Genomic DNA, 26,572 nt, shown 5'->3' with positions numbered 1-26,572 from the left:
CCAAGAACAGGATCGCTCCCACACGGCCACCAGGACCTGAGACAAAGGATGCTTACAGTGATTTGAGCCTTGCGGAGCCCGGTGGCAGACTTCAGAGAAGACAGGAAGTGATAATTTGTTGGGCTCAAGAGTTTCCGGTCAGTTGAAAGGTAGAAGGAAATCACACAGCTCTGCCTGGTACAGTTCCCGCACGCCAGCAGTTTAGATACTCGCCCCTTATAAAGGGGCACAGACTGTCCTGCTTTAATCGCATGACGTCTCATCGAGAGAGAACACAAAGGCTTCAAGGACTGCCATGAATGGACTCTCACCTGAGGAGAAGGAAAACAATACAAATGAACTACGAAAAATAAAAATTCTCGGCTACATATCTCTTTTAGAGGATAACAGTAGTGACAATCATTGAAAGTCAGAATAGCAGAACTGGTTAAGAGATGGTGAAGCTCGCATTTTAATCCTGTTCACTAGGCCACTAAGTTATACGCCTGTGAATCTTCATTTCTTCCTAGGTGAAAATTAGACTAATCACCAGATGCTTGCGGCTCATCCTGTAATCCTAGCTACTCAAGAGGTTGAAATCTTTAAGATCTGTGAGATTATTATCTCCAATTAATCAGCCAAAAAAAAAAAAAAGCTGGAAGTGGAGATGTTCAACTAACTGGCCAGCCTTGAGCAAAAGTCAAACTAGAGCTTGAGGCTCTGAGTTCAAACCCCAGAATTGGCACGCGTGCACACGTGTGCACACACACACAGACACACATGCACACATTTAATAACAAAATGACCCTCACCGGCTGTTTTGAGAATTAAATTTATAATCTACAGAAAGCACGTTGTGATTTTTCTATAGGCATGATCTTCAGTACTGATTTCCAAATACACTATAGCATAAGAATTCTACCTTTTCTTTGTAGCTGAACTTGTTTCATTTTTCTACATTCCTATTTGGAATAGTTTTACTGATTACAACTTTAGCATATCATTTTAAACCATTTCTTTGTGTAAATTTAGACTATCCTCGGCTTTTCATACTTATACTCATATTTCTTTGTTTTGTTTTTTTTTTTGGGTCCGGTCGTGGGGCCTGAACTCTGGGCCTGGGCACTGTCCCTCAGCTCTTCAGCTCAAGGCTAGCGCTCTACCACTTGAGCCACAGCGCCACTTCCGGCTTTTTTCTTTTTGCTTATGTGGTGCTGAGGAATCGAACCCAGGGCCTCAGGCATGCAAGGCAAGTGCTCTACCACTGAGCTATCTTCCCAGCCCATTATACTCATATTTCTATGACACACAATAGTATGTATAATTCGTTTTTATATCTATCTTCCCTTCACTATTCATGGATACCTAAAAGGAGACAGGCAGATATCATTTTACAGCTGAGGAAACTAAGTCACTAAGATACGTTCAGAGTTTTGCTCAAGTTTCCATAATGAACAGCAGAATTTGAACCTGAATACGGTACATATTCTGGCTCCAAGGATAGCCCAATGTCAGTATAGTCCCCAAAATACGTTGATGTAAATGAATTTCTTTTTCATGTGTGCCAAAGCCATATAGCCGAGCAACTAAGGAAATAGTTTGAGTTCTCCTCTATTTTAGAGACAGAAAAGAAAAAAGGAATCCAAGTAACTTACAGTGAGGGTGACGTTACAGTCTGTGTGAAGATCCGACACGCCATACACATGAAACACATTTTGATCCTCAAAGCCCACTGGCAACAGCGGGGCAAAGAAGTGCTTAGCAAAGTAGTGAAGCATTTTCCACTTTCCTCCGTACTCTGAAATGATTGACAGAGTTAGGAGCTGGCAGGGGGTGCAATCGGAGAGGCCTGTACATGGCCCAACTGGGTGTAACCCCTTAGGGTTTTCTACAGTGAATGGGAGAAAATTGGGAGGGTGGGAGACCTTTCTCATTTGTAATTTTGCTTATAAGAGCTCAGGGCGGGCATACATGTGGGGCTTGGTTCGTTTGTTGTTTATTTCTGTTGGAGGAACTCCATATCTTGGGCAGTGATCACTTATTGCAAATATTTATTTATAAGAATTTTATGCAGGGGCTGGGAAGGTGGCTCAGTGGTAGAATGCTTGCCTTGCATGCATGAGGCCCTAGGTTCGATTCCTCAGCACCACATAAACAGAAAAAAAAAAAAGCCAGAAGTGGCACTGTGGCTCACGTGGTAGAGCGCTAGCCTTGAGCTGAAGAGCTGAAGGACAGCGCCCAGGCCCAGAGTTCAGGCCCTATGACCAACAAAAAGAATGTTGTGCAATGGACTGGGCACCAGTGGTTCATGACTGTAGTCCTAACTACTCAGAAGGCTGAGATCTGAGAATCTTGGTTTGAAGCCAACTTAGGCAGAAAAGTTTATGAGGCTCTTCTCTCCAATTAAACAGCAAAAAGCCAGAAGTGAAGATGTGGCTCAAGTGGTAGAGTGCCAGCCCTGAGCAAAAAAGCCAAGCAAGAGTGCTGGGCCCTGAGTTCAAGCCCCAGTATGAGCACCAAAAGAAGGAGGAAGAGGAGGAAGAGGAAAAATTATTATTATTATTATTATATGGAATCCAAAACCTCCTCTTCCCACAGGCACAAAACCTGAGCAAAAACACTAGTATGCAAATACGCTGTTAAAGTCATACTGGAGGAAAACATCCAACAAAATGGTAACTTATCAGAGCTCCTCAAATACAATTAAAAGTAGCCAATAATCAGTGGGATTCTGTGGCTTGTTGGCACAATGGATCTAATATGCCCAACCCTAAACTTGGGACTTTGTGTGTGGGGGGGGGGGGGGGAGGGTTGTTATGCTTGAACTCAGGGCCTGGGCTCTGTCCCTGAGCTCTTTTGTTCAAGGCCAGTGCTCTACAACTTTGAATCACAGCTCCACTTTCGGTTTGGGGTGGTTCATTTGGAGCTAAGAGTCTCATGGACTTTCCTGCCTGGGCTAGCTTTAAACCATGATCCTCAGATCTCAGCCTCCTAAGTAGCTAGGATTACAGGCTTAAGCCACCAATGCCTGACAAACTCAATCTGATTTTTAACATATTCCTTTCTTAGCAATAAAGACCCTAACCTATAAAGCATCATCAAACTTGAGCAGGAAAGAAGAGAGACAGACAGACAGAGACAGCTAGAGACAGAGAATAAAAAAGATGATAATCTAAGATTTCTAAAATTAGGGAGTGAACTTTCTTGTTCTAGTTCACTTCCTAATACTGAGCTTTTTAAAAACATTGTCAGGTACCATGTGGAAGGGAAACATTTTTCAGCCAACTAGATGGGTACCAAATGCTCCAGCTGAGCAATTTTTTTTTCTGACATATGCTGATCATTTCTCCTCGCCCTTGGTGATTATAAAGAGATCTTGTGACTAAGCTACTTTGAAGCAATAAATTAAAGAAAGTAGAGTGATTAATAAATTAGAAAGGAAGCGCCAATGCCTCCTAGCCACTGGACCTGGAGCTTGCTTATCTTCTTGGAACTGTTCTGTTTTGAATTGTTACTTGTAAAACACCACACTTCGGGTGGCTGTGAAAATCAAAGATTACTTGGTAGAAGATCTAGAACAGAACCGGGAACTTAAGGGAGGTGGTGCTTTATAACAAAGACAGAGGGAGACAGATGCCAGAATACATAGTGCAGGCTATCAAGATGGAGGAATGAGAAAAATCAACTTCTTCCCAGTGTTGCAGGATTCCAGCTCTTAGTACTGTGTTGTTGGGTTTTGTTGTTTTTCTTTTAACTTTGTTCTGCAGTGCTAGGGACTGAACTCAGGGCCTTGAGTTTTTAGCTTTACCCCACAGTAGAGAACCACATCCCAATAACCCTCTACTTTTCTTTTTCTTTTTTTGCCTGCTGTGGAGCTTGAACTAGCAGCCTGGGCACTGTCCCTGAGCTCTTTTTACTTGAGGCTAGTGCTCTAACACTTTGAGCCACAGCTTTCAGTTTTCTAGTGGTTAATTGGAGATAAGAGTCTCACAGACTTTCCTGCTGTGGATAGTTTTGATCTTCAATCTTCAAATCTCAACCTCCTGAGTAGCTAGGATTACAGACATGAGCCACCAGCGCTCAGCCAACCCTCTACTTTTCTTTTTTTTTTTTTTTGGTCCAGTCGTAGGGCCTGAACTCTGGGCCTGGGCGCTGTCCCTCAGCTCTTCAGCTCAAGGCTAGCGCTCTACCACTTGAGCCACAGCGCCACTTCCGGCTTTTTTCTTTCTGCTTATGTGGTGCTGAGGAATCGAACCCAGGGCCTCATGCATGCAAGGCAAGCGCTCTACCACTGAGCCACCTTCCCAGCCCAACCCTCTACTTTTCTAAGCCTGTGAACCAAGCAAAATGCCCAGGTAGATGTCTACATTTGCAAATTTACATCTATAAGTTAGACTCTGTATGTCTGTGTGTGCCAATACTGGGGTTTGAACTCAGGGCCTTGGCACTGTCCCTTGGCATTTCCACTCAAGATTGTCACTGTACTACTTGAGTCATGGCTCTACTTCTGGCTTTTTGGTGGTTAATCAGAGGTAAGGATTTCATGGATTTTCTTGCTCAGGTTGGCTTCAAACTGTGATCCTCAGATCTCAGCCTCCTGAGCAGGATTATAGATGTGAGTCACAGGTGCCTGGCCTTCATGTTTTTAAATGTACCGAAATAAATGAAATCACTGAAACTTCAAGTTCTACACTAGCTATCTCCCGGGGTGTTAGTTGAATTGGTTCATGGTACATGTTCCTGTTTGGATTTCTGGCTGTGCTACCTCTCTCCCAGAGGTGAACAGGGCATTTATTATGCCAACATAATGGACACTGTGTCTCTTCCCTGGGACAACCTTCAACTTGACTGAATTCTCTTACAGAGAAGAAAGGGTGCTTAAACTCATCTTCTGCCGGTCCTGGATGTCCCCTTCAATCTACACAAGAAACTGCAAGTCACATGACTGAGATCTGAGTCCTCAAATCTATGCTTTGCTATTTTGCTGTATGAGTTATGTGCAGGCCACATGCCAGGCTCATGGAGAGACTAAAGTATGACTGGGGTGACCAGATCCCAGACCTGGAGGAGGGAGTGGCTTTTGGCCCCAGTTCTGCTGGAGTTCAGGTTCTGTGTGTGTGTGTGTGTATGTGTGTGTGTGTGTGTGTGTGCGCGCGCGCTTGTGTGTGTGCCTTTCTTCACAGATATTATTTTTTCTCTATACATAAAGAATGCTGAAAACGCTTACCAAGAGAGGCCCAAGAAGGAGCCTGCCAGATGTCATTCAGCTGCCAATAAAGCGCCCCCATGGTATGACCTTTGCCATCCACTATCTCACTGCGGCTGCGCAGGTAGAATTCAGTTTCTGTTTTGACACACTGGGCCTGCATCACCTGATTTGGGGGAAAACAGTCATGAGAATGTGCATGCAAACACACACACACAATTAGCAATGCTCCATTGTTTGTTTGCTTTATTTGTTACCATGTACTTATTAAAAATTATTATCAGAAATTCTATGTAACAGCTAGCACATATATTGGAATTGTGCCACTATGAAGATATTTTAATAGATAATGTGACTATTTTAATGATAATCAGTGTTCCTCTTTTACTTATAATGTTGGATTCTTTTTTGTTATTTGTAATAAAAAACGATTTGCTGCTGTGACTATTGTAAGACATGTTTTCTAATATAACTATGTATTTTAATATGACTTCCAAAAGTGAAGAATAGGCCAGGAACTGGTGGCTCACACCTGTAATCCTAGCTCCTCAGGAGGCTGCTATCTGAGGATTGCAGTTCAATGCCAGCCTGGGCAGGAAAGTCTGTGAGACTCTAATTTCCAATTAACTAGCAGAAAGCTGGAAGTGGAGCTGTGGCTCAAGTAGTACAGTGCTAGCTTTGCACAAAGAGGCTCAGGAACAGTGCCCAGGCCCTAAGTTTAAGCCCCAGGACCAGCGCACACACAGAAAAATTAATGTTGTTCCTAGTTTGGGCATTCATGAATAAAACTGCTATCTCTGAACACTATTTTATATGCCTGCCAGTGGACATAGGCACTTGTGTTCCTTAGGTGCATAGCTAGGAAATGTTCTAAGTGCTTATTTAAAAGGAAAACAAATATTTAGTTTTGGTAGAACCTGCCAGAATTATTTACCAGGGTTAAACCAATTTCTACTCTTACTAACAAACTGCAAAGCTCCAGTAGCTTCACCTTCTTACCAACAGTTGCTCATGTCAATCTTCTTAAGTTTAGCCATTTTGCTGGATGTGTAGGGTTCCATCCCAAGCTTTTAGGCTGCATTCCTTTGGTTGACAGTCAGATTAAGCACCTGTTCATGGACCATTTGGATATCTTTTATGTGTGTGAATTGCCTATTCAAGATTTCCATACACTTTTAATAGGTTTTTCTGCCTTTCTGTTGTTTTGTAGAAGCTCTTTACTATGGATGACCTGTATAACATCAATATTAAGTGGTAACTCATTGATGGAGCCCAGAAACCACCAGGGTCTGGGTTTGAGTCCAGCACACACACGAATTGGATATGTATATGTATATATTTGTTATGTGTTTAAAGATATCATCTACTTTGTTTTTCTCCTCAAATCTCTTTCCACTAGGAGAACCTCATAGATCAAACAATTGCAAGTGTGTGTGTGTGTGTGTGTGTGTGTGTGTGTGTGTGTTGTCATTGTGGGGCTTGAACTCAGGACCTGGGTGCTGTCTCTGAGCTTTTTTGCTCAAGGCTTGAGCTCTACCACTTGGAGCCAAAGCTCCACTTCTGGTTTTCTGGTGGTTAACTGGAGATAAGAGTCTCATGGACAATTTGTTTTTGTTTTTTGTTTTTGGTCAGTCATGGGGCTTGAACTCTGGGCCTGGACGCTGTCCCTCAGCTCTTCAGCTCAAGGCTAGCGCTCTACCAGTTGAGCCATAGCACCACTTCCAGCTTTTGCTGCTTATGTGGTGCTGAAGAATCGAACCCAGGGCCTCATGTATGCAAGGCAAGCACTCTACCACTGAGCAACCTTCCCAGCCTGACTATTTGTTTTTGAACTGCATAAGTTGTTCTTTCCAAAGAAACAAATGCTGAGAAAAACAGAAATAAGAACAAAAAGAAACAAATACTAAGAATCAATCGTTTCAAGTCTTAAGTATTATCAGGACTTATTTTGAATAAGACAAATTCCTTAACTGGTAGAATGGTTTACATCCCATGATGCCTATAGAGAGCTATGGGACCTCACCATGAACTTGACTTACCTGAGTTAGGTAGATGAGATCTTTAAACATGCGTAATGGATCTGTGCTTCTGGGGAGTTTGAAATGATGTTCAACCTGTCTAAGCATTTCATTGTTACCATTTTCATGATGTTGTCGATGAAAGGAAAATCTACTATTATAAGACCAGTCCATGTTAGATGAGACCTTTTGAATAAGGAATAAGAGTTACAGATTTTAGCAGGGAAGCTCCTGTCAATCATAGAGAATACTGAACACATTAAAAAGAAGAGCCTAACTTGTTTTTTTAATGTGGCTCGAATTTCATGAATGTTTTCCTATCACACTTGTTAGGGTGACATACTAGTCTTGTGCAAAGTAAAATCAGAAAAACAGGATTTGACATTTAGAAGTTAGAAATTTATATTTTGGTATTTCTCTCAAAAGCCTTGCCTTATCAAAACACATAGTTTTTAGGACATTCACTATGTATATTTTAAAATACTATCTTATCCATTTGAGTAAATATCATTTTATGCTATTAGTTTGTCAAAATTGAATAATACAGTGTTATTAGTGCTCTGTTAGAACTGGCTTGGTTCTTAAATAGAATTATAGCAACACTAATACAACAGTGAGTGTTTTATGTGTTCATACTAGTTACTTATTTCTCAGTGAATGCTAAACAAAACTGGATAGACAAAAGTTTAACTTTCAATAGAGCTGAAGAAACAAGTCAAATAATAACACTTCCCTAAAAATCATTTTTTTTTTTGTCAGTGCCAGGTCTTAAACTCAGAGCCTTGTACTTGCTGAGCTGGTACTTGACATCTTGAGCCACACACCCCCACCCAGATTATTTTGAAAATGGAATTTTTTTTTACCAGTCCTGGGGCTGGGACTCGGGGCCTGAGCACTGTTTCTGAACTTCTCTTTGCTCAAGGCTAGTGCTCTACCACTTGAGTCACAGCGCACTGCCTTTTTCTGTCATGTGGTGCTGAGACATCAAACCCAGGGCTTTGTGCATGCTAGGCAAGCACTGTCCCGCTAATCCCCTAGCCCCTAGTCCTTAGTCCCTGAAAATGATATTGTTTTTGTCCAGAATTTTTTTTTGACCAGGTTACCTTTAAACCACAATCCCCTAGATCTAACATTCTTAAGGTCTGAGCCATTGGTGCCTGGCTGAAAATTATTTTTTTAAAGCTATGCAACAATAAATGGCAGTATAACATACAAAAGTGAACATAAACACTTACCTAAGACCACACAGGAAAGAAAAAAAAAGCCTTCAAAATGAATCACAACCCTAAATGCAATAGCTAAAACTATATCATTGGTAAAAGACAACATGAGGGTAAATTATCATTTGGATTAGGCAATACATTTTTGGCAATAACACCAAAAGTTCCAGCGACTGTTAAGTAGATATTCATGAAAATTTTTAAAAGTTTGTGCTTTTACTTAGTAAATAACCCATAGATGGAGAGAAAACATTTACAAACCATATATATGATTTTTTTTAAATCTAAAGTATATTTTTGAAAATTGTAACTCAGACAGGTACTGGTGACTCATATCTGTAAGCTTAGATACTCAGGATGCTGAGATCTGAGAATTGCGGCTTGAAGCCAGCCTAGGCAAGAAAGTCTATGAGATTCTTTTCTCCAATAAAACCAGAAGTGAAGCCGGGCGCTGGTGGCTCACGCCTGTAATCCTAACTACTCAGGAGGCTGAGATCTGAGGATCGCGGTTCAAAGCCAGCCCGGGCAAGAAAGACCGTGAGACTCCTATCTCCAATAAACCACCAGAAAACCGGAAGTGGCGCTGTAGCTCAAGTGGTAGAGCGCTCGCCTTGAGCTGAAGAGCTGAGGGACAGCGCCCAGGCCCAGAGTTCAAGCCCCACGACCGACAAAAAAAAAAAAAAAAAAAAAAAAAAAAAAAACCAGAAGTGAAATTGTGGCTCAAAGTAATAGAGCACTAGCCTTGGGCAAATGAGCTCAGGACAGAGCCCAGGCCCTGAATTCAAGCCCCGTGACTGACCAAAAAAAAAAAAAAAAGTAACTCAATAATAAAAAGGCAAATAATAAAGGAAATTGAGGGCTACATGTGGTGGCACATGCCTGTAATTCCAGCTATTTAGGAGGAGGAGATAAAAGGACTAGAGTTCAAGGTCAGCTTGGTCAAAAGTTAGGGAGATACCCATTTCAAACAAACAAGTCAGGCATAATGGTTCATGCCTGTGGAAGGAAGTAGAGGCAGAAAGGTTTTAGTTTGAGGCTAATGCTGGCTAAAGCTCTGAAGATCTCATCTGAAAAATAAACTACAGCCAAAAAAGGGAAAGGGGTATAGCACCTGCATGACAAGCATGAGGCTTTGAATTAAAACTCCAGTACTGCCAAAATAAGTAAAATGAGCAAATGATCTTATTATGTATCTCTCAAAAAATACGTGTACTAATAAACCCAGGGAGAGATGCTAGATCTAACTGGACATCAAAGAAATGTGAAGTTTTTGTAAGTGTGTACTTAGAGGGAAATAAAAGGAAAATAACAAGTGTTGGCAGGAATGTAGAAAAACTGGAACCCTCAAAGATGCAAAATGGAGTGATCACTCTAGAAAACAACTTCAGGTTCCTCAGAGTGCTAAACAGAGGTTCCTTCTGCCTGGGCAAGTCCACAGAAGTATTCACAAGCCCCAAAGTAGACATGGCACAAATGGTCATCAACAGATGAATGGATGAATAAAATGTGGGAGATCTATTCAACCATATATTATCTAGCAATGGAAAGTCATGGCATTCTAATACACAGCACAACGTGAAGGAGTCGTGTAAATAGACTGAGTTAAAGAAGCAGTCTCCAGACCAGAGAGCGAATGCCTGATTGCAATGATATGGATTTGAAGAATAAGCAAATATACAGACTGGAGCTCAATGTAAACCCTGGGTAAAGGAGAGACAGAGGACACTGGTAGGGTCTGGGCACTATCCCCTAGCTATTTATTTAGCTCGAGACTCCCATTCTACCATGTGAGCCACAGCTCCACTTTTGGCATTTTACTAGTTAATTGGAGCTAAGAGTGTCACAGACTTCCCTGCCTGGGCTGACTCTGAACTTCAATATTTATATCTTAGCCTCTTGAATAGCTCCAATGACAGGTGTGAGGCACCAGCATGCAGCTAAAATACTGGGGCTTGAAGTAAGTCAGGGCCTTGGCTCTTAAAGTTATTTTCTTGTGTGATGGTAAGTCTTACTCAACCATCTAACCTTTAAGTGCTCCTGAAGGAATATAATGAAAAAGAATATAGAAAAACCATCATCGTCTAAAGGACAACCATAAGATTTGTATCCTCAATGGTTAAAAAAAAAAGTTATTTTCTCCCATCTTCTTCCTAAATTTTCACATACATCACTCCATTTCATTTCCACTGTCTACTGTTCTAGAAAAACCAAACCAAAGCAGGCTCACCTTCTCTATTGTGCTAAATGAAGGCCAGGACTGATAGCCATATTCAGACACCAGCCGTGCCTTGGGGAAAATCTTCCAATCCCAGCAGTCGCTTGTGTAGTCATAAAAATGTACGTCACCATAATGGTTGCTGTACGGGTAGTGGGAGACCCAGCCTTCCGCGATTGACTTGGCTCCATTTGTAGGACTGGATGTGATAAAAGGCCGAGTCTTGTCTCCCTGAGTACAGAAGCAGAAGGATTTTGAGGATAACAATCTCATTGAACAAAGTATAGATTGCTTGCTCTCCTTTAAAAACAATTGCAGCAGTGATACTCACTAGTCACTATGTTGGAAATGAATTATGGGATTTGTGAGTGGGGATAGGAGGGAAAAAACTGGGAGAAAACAAGGAAAGAGGTGACAGTGTCAAAAAAGAAATGTACTCACTACCTGACGTATAACTGTAACTCCTCTGTATATTGGCTTTATGGTAACAATTAAAAAACAAAAATTTTGACAAATTTCAAACAAAATGAAACCAAACAACCACTATTCAAAGCGGAGCACTGGTGGCTCACACCTGTAATCTTAGCTGCTCAAGAAGATGAGATCTGAAGATTGCAAATCAAAGCCAGCTTGAGCAGAAAAGTCCAAGTGACTTATTTCCAAGTAACCAGCAAAAAGTCAGAAGCAGAGGTATGGCTCAAGTGGTAGAGCACCAATTTTAAGTGAAAAAGCCAATCAAGAGTATAAGGCTCTGCGTTCAGGTAACAGTACCAGTACAACAAAAACAACTCTGTGAAGTACCCACCATGCAAGTAGCTGGTAAAAGTGAATAGTACCGTTCATCTCCCTCATCAGCAACCTTTTGCATCCAGAACTAAAACTGAGTCAATCCCTCACCAAGCTCTTGCTAAGTTTTTCAATCAAAATATTATAAAATAAGTCAAAACATTATAAGTGGCTTATAAATATTTACTGGCCTTATAAGTATTAAATATTAATAAACATTTTTCAATAACAAATGACTCAATATATTCAGTAAAGGCACAACTTTGAATCTATGTATTTCTCATTCTCACTGAAGTTTCTTCTCATTAATGGAATAGTAATCCAAGGAGAGTGGCATACACCTGCAGTCCCTGCAGGATGCAAAAGGATTACAAGTTTAAGGTCAGCCTGGTTAATAGAGGGAAACCTTGCCTCAAAAAATAGAGAGACAGCTTTAAGGATCTTTTCCTTGTTCTGAGTTGATCCTGTGTGGATTATAATGTGACGGTGGGATGTCCTATTCTGGTCTGGTCTATTTGGGGTTCTAAAGGCTTCTTGTATCTGAATAGGCCTATCTTTTTGCATGTTTGGGAAGTTCGCTGCTAGGATCCTGTTAAACAAATTTCCTAGACCATTAACTTCTGTTTCTAGGTGCTCCTCTACACCCATTATCCTTAGATTAGGCCTTCTGATGGTGTCTTCCAGGTGTTGGATAGATCTATCATATTTCTTGGACTTGTCTTGGATGGTTGTATGTTCTTTCTCTATAATATCTAGGCTGTCTTCAATCCTTGAAATTCGATCTTCTGCATGGTCTAACCTGCTGTCAAGACTCTCTACTTTGTTTTTTATTTCTTTTCCTTCTCATTGGTCAGCTTTGATGGCTTCAAGTTCTTTGTTGAAGCTCTGTTTTAGGTCTTGTATGAATTTCTTTACTTCCTTAATTTAGTGTTCAGTGTTTGTTCTCAAATCACTTAGTTGATTGGTTATGGTTTCTTTGGGTTCCCATTCCTTCTGTTGGGTTCCATTCATCATTCCCTTTGTGGTCTCCCTGACTTCCTTCAGCTCTTTGTTAATGGATTCCATGAATGCCTTTAGTGATCTTTGTGTGTTCTCTACCTGGTCTCTCAATTCCTGTATTACTCTTTGATTAGCTTCCTCCCGTTCGTGGGATTCCTGCAGTTCTCTTTGAGTGTTCTCAGCCTGCTCACGCCATTCCTCCCTTTCTCTTTGAGTATTCTCAAGTTGTTCACGCAAATCCTGTATCAGTTTTTGAGTAGCTTCCTCACGCTTATGATATTCCTGTATAAACTTCTGGGATGCCTCCTCTCTCTCCCTATCACGCTCATACAGAGTCCTTTGTACATTGTCAAACTTCTCATTTATCATGTTTGCCAGCAGTGTTTGTAGAGCTATTTGGGAACTTTCCTCTGGATTATTCATTATCTGTTCTAACCCCTGATTATCAAGATTGGGAATTGAGATACCCGAATTTGCCATTTTTCTTGTGTTTTTCCAGCTTACTCTGCCCATTTGAGATGAAGATAGCACCAGTTTTGTGCTAGAACACTATCTTAAGGCAACCATCAACCAAAGTTTGCATTTGTACAGTCAATAGTCTACAGATACAATCTAGTTCAACAGATACATCTATTCGACATCAAACAACTATATGTTAAAGGACTTCGAACCGCAGAGAAGAATTTGGAAAACCAGAAATTATTAGGATTAGGGAGAGATGTGGGTAAAAAATAGGAATAGATTGGTGTGGGGAGGCACAGGGAGAGTTAACTATGTCCTAATCACAATGCAGGAAATAGGTTGGGTAGGATGCAAGTAGAGAGAGAGAGAAAAAGAAGAAAGGGAAAGGGGAATGAAAAGAGACCAGAAAAAAAATAGAAACGTAAAAATTAATGTTATTATAGAGATTAAAAGACCATCTATTTAGAGAGGAATGTGAATATATTGAGAGAAAGGGAGGGACATAGAGGAGATGTGAAAAACTTTAAAACAATGCTTAAAAAAGTGTGGCTGAAATTAGGAAAGCAACTCCATTTGTAATAGCCCCACAAAAAATAAAATACCTAGGAATTAACTTAACTAAAGAAGTGAAGGACCTCTATGATGAAAACTTTAAAATCTTGAAAAAGGAAATCAACACAGAACTTAAAAAATGGCAAAACCTCCCATGCTCCTGGATTGGAAAGATTAACATCGTGAAAATGGCAATACTTCCCAAGGCTATCTACAAATTCAACGCAATACCTATCAAAATTCCACCCTCATTCTTCAAGGAAATAGAAGAGGCAATCCAAAAATTCATATGGAACAATAAAAGACCCTGAAGAGCAAAAACGATCCTCAACGGAAAGAACACTGCTGGAGGAATATCAATACCAAATTTCAAACTCTACTATAAAGCCATAGTAATCAAAACAGCTTGGTATTGGCATAAGAACAGACCTCAGGACCAATGGAATAGAATTGAAAACCCAGAAATGAACCTACAGACCTATAGCCATCTAATCTTTGATAAGGGAGCTAAAACAATAGAACGGAAGAAAGACAGCCTCTTTAGTAAATGGTGCTGGCAAAATTGGTTAACTACATGTAGAAAACTAAAGCTAGATCCTTATATATCACCCTGCACCAGAATCAACTCCAAATAGATCAAAGACCTTGAACTCAAAGCAGACACTCTGAAAACATTATAGGATAGAATAGGAGAAACCCTAGGTCTCCTTGGCTCAGGCCGAAATTTTTTGAATAGAGACCCAGAAACACAACAAATCAAAGAAAGGTTGGACAAATGGGATTGCATAAGGTTGCAGAGCTTCTGCAGGGCAAATAACATAGCTAGCAAGATCAACAGAAAGCCCACGGATTGGGAGAAGATCTTTACTAGCCATACAACGGACAAGGGTCTCATATCTAAAATATACTTGGAACTCAAAAAATTAAACCACCCAACAACAAATCCTCACAGAAACAACTGCCCAATAAATAAGTGGGCGAAAGACTTAAAGAGAAGCTTCTCTGAAGAAGAAAGAAGGATGGCCAATAGACACATGAAGAAATGTTTAACATCCCTAGCCATAAAAGAAATGCAAATCAAAACAACATTGAGATATCACCTCACTCCAGTTAGAACAGCAAAAATCAAGAACTCTAACAACAACAGATGCTGGAGGGGATGTGGACAGAAAGGAACCTTACTTCATTGTTGGTGGGAATGTAAACTTGTTCAACCACTTTGGAAAGCAGTATGGAGGTTCCTCAAAAGACTTCACATAGAGCTCCCCAATGACCCAGCAATCCCACTTTTGGGCATTTACCCAAATGTTTACAAACAAGACCACACTAAAGCTACCAGCACAACTATGTTTATTGCAGCATTATTTACCATAGCTAAGATCTGGAACCAACCCAGATGCCCCTCAGTAGATGAATGGATCAAGAAAATGTGGTATATATACACAATGGAATTCTATGCCTCCATCAGAAAGAATGACATTGCCCCATTTGTTAGGAAATGGAAAAACTTGGAAAAAATTATATTAAGTGAAGTAAGCCAGGCCCAAAGAAACATAGGTCCCATGGTTTCCCTTATTTGCAATATCTAGTATAAATATGAGTCAAGCGGAAAAGGTCAGATAATGTGATGTCAGGAAAATGAACCCTTAGATATGTATTTTAAGGTTTTTTTCTTTCATGCATGTGTTTCTAACGCATTTATAAGATTATCTCTTTGTTGCTTTGTATGTCCCTCCCCCACAGTGTAACCCCCGCTTTCACTATATTTGATGTCAGTATAACATGTGGAGGAGATGGGGACAAACAAGTCGTTTAAGGATTCAGGTGGACCTGTTGCAACAATGAGAAGTACAAAATGTCATGTCAAAACCAGCTTTACAATGTCGTTGGGGGGGGGGGGAGGGGGGGTATGATTGGGTGGGGGGGAGGGGGGAGGCTGGGAAGGGAGGTGAAGGGTAAACAAAGGAGGAGGCTGCAATGCTTGGTAAGAAATGTACGCATTATCCTGCCCATGTAATTGTAACCCCTCTGTACAGTATGTTCTCAAATAAAATAAAATTAAAAAAAAAAAATAGAGAGACAGGGCTAGGAATGTGGCTTAGTGGTAGAGTGCTTGCCTAACATGCATGAAGCCCTGGGTTCAATTCTTTAGTACCACATAAGCACAAAAAGCCAGAAGTGAACTCTGGGCCTGGGAGCTGTCCCTCAGCTCTTCAGCTCAAGACTAGCACTGTACTGCTTGAGCCACAGTGCCATTTCTGGCTTTTTCTGAGTAGTTTATTGGAGCTAAGAGTCTCACAGACTTTCCTGCCCAAACTGGCTTTGAACCACAATCCTCAGATCTCAGCCTCCTGAGTAGCTAGAATTTCAGGCGTGAGTCACTGATGCCTGGCTCCACCCTAGTTTTTTTAAACAATCTATCAAGGCATAAACAAAGGCAAGGATGCTTTCCTCTCACACAAAGGACAGAATGTATTTTTATTAATACCACTGATATTAATATCAGTACCACAAACAGTGGTACTGAGAGAAAGGACCCTAATGGAGAGCTGCGAGCCAAATCTTTCTTCATTCACACACAATATACACCCAAAGTCTACATGAACATGTATCATTAATTACAGGACGGTAGAGGTGGCTGGTTCCTAAATCATTGAATGTAGAGATGGTTTACACTGCTGGATCCACGTATGAACTCAAGAGTGACAATCTTTGATCGAAAGCACAGTCCTGGGCATGCGTGGAGAGTTGGAATTCAAATGATGCTTTTGAAGACTGCTCTAAATAGGAGCATAAAACACACTATACCCATATTTACCTTATTCACTGCAAGAGTACATTCTCTCTTTTGTGTATGTGCCAGTACTAGAGCTAGAATTCAAGGCTGGCACTCTACTACTCAAGCCACTTCTGGCTTTTTGGTGGTTAACTGGAGATAAGAATCTCAAGGACTTTCCTGCCTGGGCTGGCTTCCAACCACAATCCTCAGATCTCAGCCTCCTGAGTAGCTAGGATTACAGGTGTGAGCCACCAATGCCCAGCTAACGGCACATTCTTAAATTCTGCTGCATTACAGACCCACTCCTTACTTCCAGGACAAGTGCCCTGATGTTTCTCACGTAGAGAGTCACGTAGTCTTCGATGTAGGTGTGCAACTGACTGGGATTTATAGAATACCAGTTCATCATGAGTGCCGCCTCATTCTCATTATTGCCACTCCACAGGATGATAGAAGGATGAGACTTCAGTCTCTTGATCTGAAAATTAAAAACACACAAAATAACTTTCCAGTGCTAACTGAAGAGCTAGTTATAGCCAGATACTCACTAGAAAATGTTTTGTGGAGATAGTTTATGAATCCTCTGAAGTTCCTCTTACCTAGATTTAACATTGATAAGACAGCATTCCTTTTCTCTGCTGTATTAAAACCTGATGAAAATATAACCTCTTTTAAGACATTAAGAAAAAAAAAAACTGCTGGTGACTGACATCTTAGAATCCTAACTTCTCAGGAGACTGGGATCTTGACTAGTCTGGGAAGAAAAGTCTGTGCAACTTGATCTCCAATTTGCCAGCAAAATGTTAGACTGGAGGCGTGGCTCAGGTGATAAGAGCACCAGCTGAGTTCAAAAGAAGAAACCTGGTACCAACAAAACGCAAAACAAAAGAAAGAGACCGATGTGGAGGGGAAGGGAAAAAACAAATCGTTTAAATAGGGATACAGGTGGACCCATTGCAACAATGAGATGTACAAGTCGTTATGTCGAAAAACAAACTTTACAACTTTGGTGGAGGGTGGGGAGGATCGGTTGGGGGGGGGGTATGGGAAGGGGAAACAAAGGAGGAGGCAACAATGCTTGATAAGAAATGTACTCGTTATCTTGCTCATGTAATTGTAACCCCTTTGTACGGTATTTTCACAATTAAAAAAAAGAAAGAAAGAAAGAGAGAGACAGAGAGGAAAGTAGAAGAAGACTTAGAGAAAGTTTTATAAAACAAGTGAGCATTAGAAGAGTAGATTGGGACTTTTCCTGAACCAGCTTCCCATGCCACGTCCCATGGAACCAATTGAAGTTGAGGACATTCCAAAAAGAGCGAGAAGAGCACAATAACGAACCCGCTGAGAAGCCCGGCCACCAGAGACACCATCCAGACGGTGTTCTTCACAGGACAGGCAAGGCCAAGCCCTGCCTTTCCATACCAGCAGAGGCACACAATTAAGTCTTTGAGAAAAACACAGGAGGGAGTGGTCAGGGGACATTTTTCTGCAGTAGGTTTGGGCCCTATTACATCACTGAGATACCAAAGCTCTTCTTCCAGCAAGAAGCTAAAAAACAGATGCACGAAACGGAGATATACTATGGCTGTAGGAAGGAGAAACGTTTCCCTTTTCAAAATAACAGCTGTGTTTTTTGTGGCGTGGAGGTGTTTTTTTGGTTTGTTTGTTTTTTGTTGTTTTTTTTCTTGTGGGTGGTACTTAGGTTTGAACTCTAGACCTTATGCTTGCTAGGCAAGTACTCTACTGCTGGTTCTCTTTTTCAGATAGGGTTTCCTGCTTTGGCAAGGGGCCAGCTCCCAACACGATATTCCCATATCTGCCTCGTGAATAGCTAGGATTACAGATATGCATCACCAGGCTTGGCTGATTGTTTTTTCTTGAGATAAAGTCACACGGTGCTGCCCAGGCTGCCTTGAGCTAGACTCCAGTGATTCCCTTGTCTTAATCTCTAAGTAGCTGGAATGACAGGAACACCTCACCACACTTGGCAGAAGCCTTTCTCTTCATAAAAGACTATTTCACTGTAAAGGTACTCAGTATCATTAAGTTGACCATTGTTTCTAGGCCTTTTCAATGGGTAGAGACAGCATAGCATCACTTTCTTATGCTCCCATATCTACACATACAAACAGATGTATGCGGAATGCAAAGTGAGACATGGAGTCAAGAAGCGCCTTAAAGTTTTGGTCCAGAACAACTCAGGCTGACATTATCATTTGCTATGGCATTATCATTTGGAAGAACTGTAAACATGAGGCTGGGGAAAGGAGCTAAGTGGAGTTTGAATGGATTCCATTTGTGATGCTCCAAGCAGAGAAGCCAGGAGAACAGGTAGATGGGAGAAGGAAGGCAGGGATTCTGGGACTGGTTATAAATCCAGGAGTTGTTCAGCAAAAAGGTGTTGTGAATACTGATTGGAAAGGCCTAAGGCACCAATTATCTGATGGTGGAACTTTTCATGGGGTTTAATAAAGATCAGAGAAATAAGGTGACCTTGCAAAACTAAAACATGCATGTTTTCTCTGATCACAGGTGATAACAATGTACCTGGTGAGTGACTTCTGCTCCCACTGAGCTCAGGAAGTCCTTCTCCGTTGGATAAAGAGCACAGGCGAACATGAAATCCTGCCACACCTGTAAACCAAAAGAGCAGAAAAAGCACTTCCAGGTTTTCTTACAGGGACAGGAAGGCTTCCTTCTGGACTTGGGACAGTCGCTTTCCACATAAAGGAAATTGCAGATCCCTGATGAATGTCACCCACAAAAGAGGCATTTCCAGACCTCAGAATGTTCCAGAACTGAGCTAGGGTTAGAAACCCCAAGCAAACATCAGGTAGGCACAAGAGATAAGAAAGGAGAATTTATAAAGAACAAGGGTGTTGAGGGAAAACAGAATGCAACTTTTCCCAGTTTTCTCTTCATTTCTAATTTCCACCCAGCATTTGTGATTAAAAGACACTTAATAACAGTTCATAAACTTTGTGATTAAGAGACACTTAATAACAGTTAATAAACTTAGCTCAGTTGTTGAGAATCTGTTTCGAACCCTAGTAAGTACAAACACACACACACACACACACACACACACACACACACACACACACACACACACACACACACGATGTACCTGATTATTTTAAAAAAAAAAACCTCATACTTACTATGGAATTATCTTTCCACAACCAAAATGCTCACTGTAATACTGAAGCAATTAATAATGAAGAAGGCCAGCTGATACGGAAGTTAAAAGCTGGATATTGATGGCTCACACTTGTAATCCTAGCTACTCAGGAGGCTGAGATCTGAAGATCATGGTTCGAAAACATCTCAGGCAAGAAAGTTCATGAGACTCTTATCCTCCAGAGACTTAAACTAAAAGAAGAGCTGTGGCTCAAAGTGGTAGAGTACCAGCCTTGAACAAAAAAGCTCAGGGACAGTGAACAGGACCTGAGTTCAAGCCCCACAACCGACAAAAACAAAAAACAGCAGAGTTGTTGGCTGGGTGTTGGTGGTTCAAGCCTCACCTCAATAATCCTAGCTACTCTGGAGGCTGAGATCTGTTGACCACAGTTTGAAGCCAGCTTGAGTAGGAAAGCCCATGAGACTCTTAGCTCTAACTTAACCACCAAAAAGCTAGAAGTGGAAGTGTGGCTCAAGCAGTACAGTGCCAGCCTTAAAAAGCTAAAAGACAGCTCCTCAGCTCTGAATCCAAGCCCCACTGCTCCCCCAACACACACACACACACACACACACACACATATACACACAATCAGAGCCCTGAAACAGTCCATCTTTTTTTTTGTCAGTTGTGGGGCCTGAATACTGAGCCTGGGAGCTGTCTCTGAGCTCTTCAGCTCAAGGCTTGAGCCATAGCACCACTTCCTGCTTTTTCTGTTTATGTGGTGCTGAAGAATCGAACGCAGAACCTCATGCATGCAAGGCAAGCACTCTACCACTGAGCCAACTTCCTAGCCCAGCAGTCCATCTTAATGAGAATTTTGACTCCACCACATATGGACTCTCTGAGTATGGACAAGGCAGCCCGGGCAGGAAAGTCCATGAGATCTTATCTCCAACTAATCACACACACACAAAAAAGAGCAAAAAGCAGAGCTGTGGCTCATGTGGTAGAGCATTAGCCTTGAGGTGAAAAAGCTTAGGGACAGCACTCAGGCCCTGAGTTTAATCTCAGGACCTTCAAAAATAAACCAAACAAACAAATAAATACACACATAGATAACCGAATTTGTTATGAATGTGGTTCTGAGTTTATACCATGTCACTATTCCCCTGACCATAAAGAGAAACAAAGCACAGTGTCTACCCCACGCTGGGGCCGTGCTGAGACACCCTAACTTACCCACTACTCACCATGATTCCTAGCTCGTCACACAGTTCGTAGAATCTATCCTGCTCATAAATCCCACCTCCCCACACCCGAAGTATATTCATATTGGCATCCACCACAGACTGCAAAAGGAGCTGCAACCTGCAGAAGAAATTATAAAAATAAATCAGCAAATAGCTGTTATTTTAGAAATTTGGCGATATATTTTTAAACAATTTTAGAGAAACATTTTAAATCTCTGTTAAAATTACATACTTAAAAAAAAAATCGTGATGGTAGCCACGTGCCGGTGGCTCACATCTGTAATCCCAGCTACTCAGGAGGCTGAGGTCTGAGGAGTGCAGTTAGAAGCCAGCCCAGGCAGACAAGTCTTCAATATTCTTATCTCCAATTAACCAGCAAAAAGCCAGAAGTACAGTTGTGGCTCAAGTAGTAGAGCACTAGCCTTGAGCACAAAAGCTCAGGGAGTAGTGCCCAGGCCCTGAGTTCAAGCTCCAGGCCTGGCACACACACACACACACACACACACACACACACACACACACACACACACACACACACACACACACACACACACACACACACACACACACACACACACAGAGCCAGAAACTTACAAGTCAGAGGTTACTCGATCCTGGAAGGCATCTGCTGGAATCCAGTTGGAGCCTTTCAAGAATATGGGCAATGCATTGATTTTGAAGTAGAAACTGAGACCAGGAGATCCTTTTATAGGCTCTTCTATAAGTTCTACTGTCCTAAAATAAACCTGTCAAGAAAAGAATTAAATATTTGACTTCAAATTTATGAAAGCAAAATTGACTTCTAAAAACGGAAGCACAGTTTTATAGCAATGCAATAAGTAGTTCAATGTTAATTTTCCCACTTACTACCAAGCAATTTGTGTGGAAATGCAAATTTCACATGTTTTCTCTCTCCTTTTTTCCTCTCTCTGCTGGAAGTGGGGCTTGAACTCACAGCTTGGGCACTGGCCCTTAGCTTTTTCACTCAAGGCTGTCTTCAATTTCTTTCTCTAGGGTTTTTACAGTTTGCCTTGGAGAGGTTTTTTTTTTTCACCTCTATGGTTAAGTTTATATTTCAGGGCTTTTTTGTGGCTACTATGAATGAAATTATTTTCCTGAGTTTTTTTTTTTAGCCTTAGTACATTGTTGATATACAGAAAAGCTACTGATTTCGTGTTGACTTGTTTGGTGTATTTTTTCCTGTTACTTTCACTTTGAAATAAGCCTGTTCTGTCTACTTCAAACACTTTCCTGATTCAAACATTTTTCCTGCCCTTTAATTCTTTAATCAATGGAGAAAATGAACTGGACCCTAGATGAAATCAACGCTCTGCTACATTGAAAATTTCAACTTACTCCTCAGAATACGGCACTGCCTGCCCCAGTGGTGTTCCCAGAATCCCCCACTCTACAAGCCTCTATTTCTCTAGAGTGTCCATTACATGGGTCCTGAACTCTGGGCCTGGGCGCTGTCCCTCAGCTCTTCAGCTCAAGGCTAGCACTCTACCACTGGAGCCACAGCGCCACTTCCGGCTTTTTATGTTTATGTGGTGCTGAGGAATCGAACCCAGGGCCTCATGCTTGCAAGGCATGCATTCTACCGCTGAGCTACCTTCCCAGCCCTTCCCAGCAGTGTCTAATCCCAAGATGTACCAGCAATCCCTGGCACAGCACCCACACACATAGTGAATGAGCACCCACACATTCATGACTGAATGAGCCTCCAAAAATAAGGAATGCTTCAACCTCATGTTTCACACATGTGCCAGGATGCAGGGTTGGGCAGTACATCTTTTCCACCACTTTTGCCCCTCATTTTCAAGGCTGACATCTTCACATCAATAAACAACGATGCAAGCATATTGGCCTAAAGGGTAAAGAATGAGCTACCACATGTTCTCTCCTTTGCTCTGCAGCAAGCTGGAATGTCTCCCTACTTTTACCATTCTCATGAAGACCCAGCAAATGAACATGTAAGAGAGCCCACACCCTCTCTGAGACATGGGAATAAATGCCCTTCACACAAGACCAGAACACGGGCCTCCTCCTGCACACACATACACATATACACACGGTCTCAGAAGAAATGGAGCACGAGTGAACAAAAACAGAGAAGGCAGCCGGGCGCCGGTGGCTCACACCTGTAATCCTAGCTACTCCGGAGGCTGAGATCTGAGAATCGCGGTTCAAAGCCAGCCCACGGTGGAGGAAAGACCACCACGGGCAGGAAAGACCGTGAGACTCCTATCTCCAATAAACCACTAGAAAACCAGAAGTGGCGCTGTAGCTCAAGTGGTAGAGCGCTCGCCTTGAGCTGAAGAGCTGAGGGACAGCGCCCAGGCCCAGAGTTCAAGCCCCATGACCGACAAAACAAAAACAAACAAACAAAAAAAAAAAACAGAGAAGGTCAGGTGCTAGTGACTCATGTCTGTAATCCTAGCTTCTCAGGAGGCTGAGATCTGAGGATTCACGGTCACAGTCAGCCTGAGCAAGAAAGTCCGTGAGACTCTAGTCTCCAATTAATCACCAAAGAAAAGCTGGAAGTGGAACTGTAGATCAAGTGTTATTCAAGCACAGGCTTTTAACAAAAAAGCTAAGGGATAGTACCCAGGCCCTGAGTTCAAGTCCCAGTATTGACAAAAGAAAGAGAGAAAGAGGGAGAGGGAAGGAAGGGAGGAAGGAAGGAAGGAAAGAAGGAAGGAAGGAAGGAAGGAAGGAAGGAAGGAAGGAAGGAGGAAATATAGTTGCTATTATGCAATGACTATTATAAACCAGACCCATCCTCTCATTTTTGCTGTCCCTAGTCTTTTTATATAAAGAACTACCACTTAATGGCTTAAGCAACCTACAGCTAACAAGTAAAAAAAATGTGCAGATTGTTCCAGTTCTTAGAACCAAATCCCAATCTGGACTAGAAAAATGAGAAAACACTAGTCAGTAGAAACATGGTATTTTGGAAAATGAAGGTAAATAGCAAAAGAATAAGTAGAAGTTAATGAGGTGGTGTTTTAATTTTCTGAGATTTAGGAAATAGGAATTGGAAGAGTTAGGCTAGGGATCCTATTTTGCATGTGAAGCCTCAAGCAATGTTTAAAGTTATACATGTGTATTACTTAGATACAGTGTACAATTTAAAAGGAGAACATAGGAGTAATGACAATGTAGCTTAATGGTAGAATGCTTGTCTAGCATATGTGAGACCCTGTGTTCAAACTCCAGCACTGGAAAAAAAGAGAGAAAAAGTGAGAGACAGATAGAAAAAGAAAGAGAGAAAATAAAATACCAAAATAACAGGTAAGGTCCGATCCATTTAAAAATATAAATATAGGGGCTGGGAATTTGGCTTGGTGGTAGAGCATTTGTCTAACATGTATGAAGCCTGAGTTCAAATCCTCTGTACCATATAAACAGAAAAAGCCAGAAGTGGTGCTGTGGTTCAAGTGATAGAGTGCTAGCCCAGAGCAAAAGAAACTTGGAGACAGTGCCCAGGCCCTGAGTTCAAGCCCCAGGACTGGCAAAAAATAAAAATAAGAAATATAAGTATATACACAGAGAAGCTTTGAAGTGATATAAAACCACTCTGAGCAGGGATTTTATAAGTTCTGCTAGTTTCTTCTTTTCCTTCAAATGCTTGTATTGCTATTTTATCAAGAAATAAAACTTTAAAAACATTAGTTCAGCTTACCTTAGCTGATTTTTCGATGTGTAAGCCTCCATCCAGGTTAAAAAGAATTGTCATGTTGTACCCAGTCTGATTCCCATGCCCATGGGGCCACCAAGTTTCCACAGCAATATTCTTTTAAAAAACAGATATGTTACTTCAAGTAAGATCCCATATTTTCAGAAAGAAAGAATCACTTAGAACATTGTAATCATTAGAGCATTTTTCAGAATCAAGCGTAGAAACTCTAGGTTTTAAAACAGTATAACTCTATATTATGCCACATCATGCCAACACACTATAATATTTTAAGGCCAACTTACTTTGAGTTAAGTACATTGCAACTGAAGGGGATAGAACGGAATAACATGGGTATTCAGGGGGAAAAAACCTGTTCTTCTCACTCTAACTCAAGCTCACATTTACTCTACACTCTTTGTGTGTGTGCCAATACTGGGACTGGAACTCAGAGCCTGGACACTGTTGATTTAGCTGTTTAGCTCAAGACAAGTGCTCTATCACTTGAGCTACACTTCTGGCTTTTCTGTTGATTAGAGATCAGAGTCTCACAGGCTTTCCTGCTGTAGCTAGCTTCAAACAGAGATCCTCAGATCTCAGCCTCTTGAGTAGCTAGGCTTATAGGCACAAGCCACCCCCAGCACTACTACCTGGCAAAACTGACTTCTTGAGAAGCAAGGTGGCCAAGTTAATCCCACTATCACCATTTTCTTCTTTAAATTTGAGAAATCAATCCTGAGCTCATACTCACAAAAGGAGAAGTTAAAAATAGAGCAGAAAAGCTGGGCGCCGGTGGCTCACACCTGTAATCCTAACTACTCAGGAGGCTGAGATCTGAGGATCGCGGTTCAAAGCCAGCCCAGGCAGGAAAGGCTGTGGAACTCTTATCTCCAATAAACTACCAGAAAACCGGAAGTGGCGCTGTAGCTCAAGTGGTAGAGCACTAGCCTTGAGCTGAAGAACTGAGGGACAGCAATCAGGCCCAGAGTTCAAGGCCCACGACCGACCAAAAAATAAAAAAAATAGAGCAGAAAATGGCTGGACGTTGGTGGCTTACACCTGTAATCCTAGCTACTCAGGATGCTGAGATCTGAAAATTGTGGTTCAAAGCCAGCCTGGCCAGGTTGTAAGATTTTTATCTCCAATTAACCATGAGAAACTGGAAGTGGCACTGTGGCTCAAAGTGGTAGATTACTAGCCTTGAGTAAAAGAACTCAGAGATGGTGCCCAGGCCTTGAGTTCAAGGCCCATGGCCAACCCCAAGAGAGAGAGAGAGAGAGAGAGAGAGAGAGAGAGGGAAATGAAGGAAAGTAACAGAGTGGATTTTTCATAGTCTGTCCCTTCTCTCTCCCCATTTCTGTTGAGCAATGGCTGCTTTCGTGCACTGCTTGTCAGAAAGTCCAGGTACTAACCTTGTTAATTTTCACAACCAGCTTAACAGTCCTTTTCCCATGTTGCAGTGTGATGTTGTATGTCTTCTGTACTTGTAGTTTAGGGATGGCTACAATCACTTGGCCACCAACTGGTTTTGAACTGACAACATCAAAAGAAGATTCTATTTCAAGACTCCACTCCCGGGCAGTGTTATCTATAGCATAAAGAGAAATATATATATATATATATGAGAAGCATAATCCTGCATTTTTAAGGATTCATTGAAGATAGGACCAAAACATTTTCTAAACCAGGAAGTGCCCCACAATTCTGTCTTAACAAGTTCAGTGGGAATATTATTTTGGTCTATAGAAGTTAACTCTTCATTCTGAACAATAACTAAAATTATATACTTTATATCAACTTCCCTTTTTCCAGTGGCATTTGGAAATTTCAGTGGTAGGTTCACAAAGCACCAAGTGTCTAACCTGGATGGAAGTTTCTAGAAAAAATAAAAAGATACCCAGCCCATATAAATAAGTGCTATTCTGCTATCCAAAGGATCAAAGTATCGTAAGACAAATCCAGTTTGTGCCAAATGTATTAGACTTTAACATTCTCTAAAACAAAGCTGAGGACATGGCTCGGTAGTAAAGCACTTGTCTAGCATCCTTGAGGAATGCACATCAATATCAACATCTAGTCATATGATGTCTGACTTCAAGGGAATGAGGTACTTCCACATTTAAACCTGATTGTAAAAAACTATCTAATTTATAAAGTCAAAGAACCCAGAGCCATTAGAAGTTCTCCTTGTAGCTAAGGTAGCTCACCACGTTCCTGCTCAGTCTCCTCAGCCAAAGGTCAGGACAAGGACCTGAGCTGCTTAGCTCTAGTGCCCATTTCCTTCCGTCTGCCTCTTTGGAGGCAGC

The 26,572-nt window shown here is 41.4% G+C and overlaps 1 protein-coding gene across 1 annotated transcript in view; it reads right to left on the bottom strand.

Annotated features, from left to right (window-relative positions):
* Manba (mannosidase beta) overlaps positions 1-26,572 on the bottom strand; it is a 47,890-nt gene that overhangs the window by 3,013 nt on the left and 18,305 nt on the right. Inside the window, exons 6-16 of the mRNA XM_042701684.1 lie at positions 25,679-25,854; positions 24,273-24,383; positions 21,182-21,333; positions 20,588-20,705; positions 18,764-18,850; positions 16,527-16,694; positions 10,651-10,869; positions 7,225-7,389; positions 5,207-5,351; positions 1,635-1,777; positions 57-311 (exon numbers count right to left, since the gene is read on the bottom strand). Of these exons, the coding sequence (XP_042557618.1) occupies positions 57-311; positions 1,635-1,777; positions 5,207-5,351; positions 7,225-7,389; positions 10,651-10,869; positions 16,527-16,694; positions 18,764-18,850; positions 20,588-20,705; positions 21,182-21,333; positions 24,273-24,383; positions 25,679-25,854 (1,739 nt within the window). The remainder of the gene's footprint in view (positions 1-56; positions 312-1,634; positions 1,778-5,206; positions 5,352-7,224; positions 7,390-10,650; positions 10,870-16,526; positions 16,695-18,763; positions 18,851-20,587; positions 20,706-21,181; positions 21,334-24,272; positions 24,384-25,678; positions 25,855-26,572) is intronic.

The sequence above is a fragment of the Dipodomys spectabilis genome, unplaced genomic scaffold (genome assembly GCF_019054845.1).
Source record: "Dipodomys spectabilis isolate Male_0828 unplaced genomic scaffold, ASM1905484v1 ptg000297l, whole genome shotgun sequence".
Classification (NCBI taxonomy): domain Eukaryota; kingdom Metazoa; phylum Chordata; class Mammalia; order Rodentia; family Heteromyidae; genus Dipodomys; species Dipodomys spectabilis.
The sequence above is the reverse complement of the archived record's forward strand: the minus strand, read 5'-3'. Positions and strand labels throughout refer to the sequence as shown.